Consider the following 6011-nt stretch of genomic DNA (forward strand, 5'->3'; position numbering starts at 1 on the left):
CCACCCCCCCCCCGTACAGGTGGTTGAGGCTTACACAGGGAGAGATAGTAGAGAGGACATCCAGTGAGAAAGGCAGCTCCGCAGTGTCTAGCCAGGACCACTCACCACCCACCCCACACCCTGGCTCGCCTGCCAGCCGGGGTCAGCTGTGACCACGGGCGTGCCTCTGCCAGTCCCTGGTCCCCACACCCTGGGCGTAGCAGATCCCGCGCAGGGAGAGGCTACTCCCTGGGGAGCATTCCAACCCCAGGTCCTCCCAGGCAAAGAAGTCCCACTATAAATAAATAAATAAACTGCAAAGTGGGGGAGGGGGAGCTGGAAAATGGATTCGCTGACAAGGAGAGATAATAAATGAGAGGCGCTTTCAGATAGATATCTCAGACGTGAAATTGCGCCCAGCTGGTTGTGTAAGCAAACAAATAGTTTCATGTTAGGAACTCTCAACTTGTGGCTTGATGAATAGGACACGACAGAGGTAAATGGGTCTTTAACTCATTTAGGAATACAACTCTTTGGCTTCCCAAGTAAAAGGCCCAGTGACGCCAGGGACCCTGAGCAGGCCCTTTAACATGAGTTTTATTAGTTCCCACTTGTGTCCCCCTCCACTACTCCTCACACTCCTCATGGTCTGCTATTTGCAGAGACATTCAGGTGATTTGTTCTGAGGAATTGCGGAGCTCACAGGAGGAGTTATAAGGAGTGCCTAGGAGTGAAAGAAGAGGAGAAAGATTTTTAAAAATAAAATCTCCCCACCCCCCTACATGCTTCAAGCAGACAAGCTCAGGTGGGCTCAGAGAGAGGGGACTCCAGATCCCCATCACCCCTGAATGCAAAGCTGGGTGGTTGGACCTCTTGGGAGCCAACCAAGACCCTGTGTGGCTGCCAGAGGCCAAGAGCCTGGACCAACTGGAAGGGTGGAGTCCCCAAAGCTCATGGTTCTCCTGGTGGGCAGGAGGGACCCACATTCCCACCATAGGCTTCCATTCAGCCTGGTCCCAGGTTGGGATGTGAGTGTGAAGACAAATGTCATACTTTTCCTCCCTAGCACCAGGCCTTGTCCCCTGGCTGCGGATAAGGTGCAGACTCCTTCCCTATGGATTCCCAGAGAAGAGCACGTCCTGAGATGGCCTGATGTTTTCCACAAAGCTTGTGGCTAAGGTAGTTTAAACAGATTTCAAAGCTCCTAAAGTTCTCAGTTGTCCAGCAAGCCTTTAGATTAGAATAGCTAACGTGTGACTCTCCTAAGTCACTGGTGATTTCGAGAAGGAAGTCACCTTATGTGGGCTGCCCTCCAACTGTTAAGAAAAATTTCCTCTTGCCCTGGGGAAGGAGTCGGCTCTACCCTGCCCAGTTAGCCCAGTCCTACTCCCCTGACTCTTTAGGGCCGCCACCGCCCCTGCAGGCGAGGTGTGGCTGAGAGCCCAGAGCGACCGCCCGGCCTACACCTGCTGGGAGCCTTGGTTCCACGGCTCCCCCTGGTGTCCCGCATGAAGGTGGGCTCACTGCTCAGGAACCTTCTGGAGGCCACCCAGGCAGAGGAGGCTCTCAACTACTCCACCTCGCCTCCTGCCCAGGTCCTGGGCCATAGCGGCAACCGGGGACTGGGGAGACACAGGACGCTGAACCCGGGACAGCCTGGCCCCTCCTGGGGCCTGTCCCTCCGCACTGAGAGGAAACCTCGGACCGCTCCCAGCGCCCTCAGCCCGCAGGACCCGCCACTGTCAGCCCAGTCCGTGTGGGGTGGGGGAGCCTTCACATCGCCGGAACTGAGAGCAGAGGATACTTTCCAATTATCAGAAGGCTCAACTCGTTGCACAAATAGCCGCGTCTCAGCTCTCAAACTTCCCTTAGCGCGTGCAGATTCCTGTCTGCCCTCTCTGTGAAGGAAAGCCAAGGGCTCCTGCAACCTGTTCGGCCGGCGGGGACGGCCACATGACCCCTGATTTCAGGGAGGCTCTGTCTCTCTCTGGATGAGATACACAGAGACCTCCCGTCCTGGGAAGACGACTGACTCTCTGTGGGTAATGCAGACAGGCGCCACCCCAGTCACAGAAGAGACAGAGGAGAAACCCACTGCGGGGAGATGGGGTGGGCAGGAAGGTCCTGCGGAGCACTGGAGAACCCCCGCCTCTCCCTTCCCTTCAGCCCTGGGGCCTCCTGCTCCTAGAGGAGTCCGGGAGGGAGGCTGGGTGGCCATAGGAGGGCCTGCACTTCTTTCTAGGCTGTGAAGATTAGCCCCAGGCTTGAGCCCAGCCTTAGAAAGGTCGCTGGGATTCCCCAGGTCATGGGCAACGTTCCAGGCCTGAGAAGCAAGAGCCAAGTTAACCACTGTCACCTCTGGGCACTGGAGCAAGCGCGAGTACATCTCGGGCTACTGCAGCTGGCGGGCCAGTCTACACGGGGCGCCTTGCGCTTGGGCCTCCATATTGAGATTAATTGAAAAATACGTTTCCGACCTACGAAAATGTTTATCTGTTTTCATCAGAGGGATCACACTGTAATGAATATATTTACATATCATTTCAGGAAAGGCAGGAAAGATCGCTGAGCTCCCCGAGGCAGCTCGTCTCCCCTCCCCCTCAGAGTCCTGGTTGCAGCCCACCCCGCCCCAATCCGGAACCCGCAGCCAGTGGCGCTCGCTGATACTTCTTGGGAAGCGGTGGGGGATTAACTGTGGGCTCTCCTCAACCCCTCCTGCCTTAGGTGTCCAACCTACAGGGAAGTCAACACAGACCCAAAGACGTTGTTCCTGGGCGTGGTGCAGAGGATGCAGCCCGGGGAGGGATAAAACGGGCCCTAGTGGCTCCATATCCTACCTGCCTGGCCGCCCTAGCTTAGGCGGGTCCCCAGGCGGGCCAGGCTGCGGATCGTGGGCCTGCAGTGGCTTCTCCACAGAGAGTGCGGCACTGCCCATGCTGCGCTGCACCCAGAATATTAAAAACCACAAGCGGGTTGGAGTGTAGGAGCTTGTTAATGCATTTGGTGGCGGGGGTACTGGGGGGACGTGGAGACTTCCAGATAGCACACTGAAAGCAAAACATTGCCAGTGACTTCTGAAAGTGAAGCTCTTCCCTCATCCGGGCCTGTCTGGGGCTGAGGGAAGGGGGAGGGGTGAGAGGTGTTATTTTAAAAGATCTGGCTTTATTAATACGTTAAGAAAGAGCTCCCTTGGCAGTATGTGTTCTCGCAGCGCCGGCTCTGATCCTATAAAACATTCATGCTTCGAAAGCTGTTACAGAGAGCTGCCCCCCAAGCACACCCACCGATAGGCCTCAGCGGGAGGCTTCTGCCCTCAGAGGGCCACTAGGGCCCAAATACCTCTTCTGTCAAGAACCCGCTCCAGCCCTCTGACTCCTAGGTTCCGGGTCCACGCCCCTAAGTGCCACGAGCGGGGCGGGGCAGGGGTTCCTTTCACCCATCCGAGTTCCAGGACCCTTCTGGGAATCCATGTCACAGGGTTGGAGTGAAGGGCAAACCACAGCCACCTCTTCAGCGGACCATAACGGGGAGCAAAATCAGGACTCGCAGGACTGAGGCCCCAACTCTCTCCCAGAGCTGGAAAGAGGCGGGATCTAGTAGCGCCGGGCTCAGTGGCGTCTGAATGGCCCACTCCCGCCACCTGCACGTCCCGCTCTCCATGCCCCTCTGCAGCTTCTCCAGCTCAGCAAGTTCCCACCTGCAGTAAAGCCCCGGTTGCCGCCGCCAGAAACTGAAGCAGGCTGCGCCCCCGGTGCTTGGTGCCTGGAGACTCAACCGGCGCGCGACCCTGCCCGCCCCACTCCCTGGCCCAGCTGAGCACGGGACCGCCCGCAGTCCACAAGGTCTCAACCACTGAAGTCAGCGACCAAGGCGCCCTGCCTCTCCGAGGACCCCAGCCCATGTAGAGCCTGGCCCTCTGCATTTACAAAACCAAAGTAGCAGCTTGGTTTTAGGAAATGAATCTAACCAACTTTGTAGTAGACTTTAAAAGTCTCCCCTTTCACACACCAAAACCTTCAATTCTAATAATAGTTGAGGTGGAAATTAACAAGGAGTTCTCTTGCACGGATAACATCCATCAAGTAACCAGACACATGAGTTTTGCTAAATTCTTTTATTTTGTTTAAATTTTCACTTCAATTTTAATTCTTGAAGAACAGCCTCGACAACATATATCGCACTCATTATAAGAAGCAAAGGGTTATATCAAAAATTATTAGTATAGAATCACAGGAAATCTGGTTTGGAACCAGAAAAAAATACAAAACAGATATAGATACATAGACACAGGACAATTTTTTTATAATTATTTGGAAAATGTTATTTTCCCCTAATTCTTGTTTCCTTTTTCTTTATGCGCATACGATGTTTAAATTTTACAAAAAATGAAAATAAAGACTAATATTTTACAAAATGAATAACAATGTTCAGTGTGTGTGTGTTTCTACATAGGTTTCAGTCCACTTCCATATGTGTTGTTTCTGTACAGAATATATCCACATCCGTCCACAATAAATCCTGGAAGGTCCATTAGTTTCCTTCTGTTTTATTAAAATTCTCATGGTCCTCTCTTCCAGATTTTTTTCTTTTTTTCACCAGACAGACACAAGGTTCTTTTTTTTTCTTTTTCTTTTTTCTTTTTTTTTTTTTCCTTGCCAACGTGCTCACAGATCTGATCCTAAAAGAGTCTCTTTTTCCCATGCTTTGTAGCTCGGGTTGTATTTCTGCTGGGTGGGCTGCTCTTGTCTCGGCCCTCCTCCCTCCCGCCCGGCCAGCCTGGCCTGCTGCACCTCCCGGTGTCCCCGTGGCTTTGGAGTCCTTGGCCCAGGTGGGTCCACTGAGTCTCTAAGGGGACGGGGGGGCAGGTGGGAAGCGCCCAAGGCCTAGGAACACTGGATGGACATGTAAGGCCAGTTGAAGCTGCTCCCAGACAGTAACATATCGCGGATGAGAGTTTCGATGGGGGTTTTACCTACCAAACGGACGAAGAAGAGCTGCTCGATGACAGAGGAGGACACGGTGCGCAGGGAGGGCAGTCGCAGCAGCAGTTTGCCGAAGCGGCTGGGCTGGTTGGGGTACTGGCTCCTCACGTACTCCTCCAGTGCGCACTGCGACTTCTCCTGCAGGCTCTCGATGTGGGCCGCATCCGACAGGCCACAGGCGTCTGCCCGAGCAGCCACAGGAGGGAGAGACAGGGAAAGGTAGCACACGGTTAGGCTGACAAATAGCAAAGGCACAAATAAGTCATTATTTTTCTTTAAGGAGAAAACGGAAAATAAAAAAGAAGTAAAAGAGAAAAGAAAAATTCACCCTCCCATACCTCTCCATCCCCTTCTTCATTCCCTTCTCCCCAGCCCCAATACAATCCAAATAAAATAAATCAAACCCCACCAAGCCTATGGGAGCTGGAGAGACAGGCACACACATGCAGAGGCAGGAACCTCTCTAGTCCCTTTGTTTTTCCTCTTTCACCTTTGGATTAAATAATGTACAATGCTGGAACCATGTTTGCTGTGTTTAACAACCTGTCCTTGGCCTGCAAGGGAGCATCTTTCTGGCCGTGCTCATTAACTTTCACCCCTTTTGCCTGTAATTTGGGGGAGTTCAGTACCCCTTAGGAAATATACAGCCTGAAGGGAGTTCTTAAAGGATTCCTGGGGTCCCCTCTCAAACCCAAAAACCCCAACCAGAAACCTCAAGGAGAACCTAAATTGTGTAGTGAACAAACACATGGGAGGGGGTAAGGAATCATGGGCTGGCAGTGCCTGGAATCAGATGAAGCCCATGCTTTAGCAATATAGAATTTGAGATCCACTATCTATGCAAGAAAGGACTCTGCAGCAAATCCTTGGTAAGGATGTACACTTCTATCTATATCTTAGATCAAGTAATTGAAAATTGGCCACATCTCTGTAAGCTGTATAATAATCAGGAAGAATATGACTCAGTTACTCCAGGCTGCAGAAAGGCGACATCTTCAGCGATCAGACACAAAGCTAGGCTACAGGCAGCAGCTGCTGCTGCTTCAGAAC

The 6011-nt window shown here is 52.7% G+C and overlaps 1 protein-coding gene across 1 annotated transcript; it reads right to left on the minus strand.

Annotated features, from left to right (window-relative positions):
* Positions 1-4078: 4078 nt before the first annotated feature.
* LOC108528179 (COUP transcription factor 1) lies at positions 4079-5270 on the minus strand (the record flags this gene model as incomplete). Its single annotated transcript, XM_017869862.1, has 1 exon — positions 4079-5270. A coding segment is annotated over one exon (408 nt), but the record flags the coding sequence as incomplete, so codon positions are not given.
* Positions 5271-6011: the final 741 nt, after the last annotated feature.

This window comes from Rhinopithecus bieti, unplaced genomic scaffold (assembly GCF_001698545.2).
Source record: "Rhinopithecus bieti isolate Rb0 unplaced genomic scaffold, ASM169854v2 scaffold_5026, whole genome shotgun sequence".
Lineage (NCBI taxonomy): Eukaryota > Metazoa > Chordata > Mammalia > Primates > Cercopithecidae > Rhinopithecus > Rhinopithecus bieti.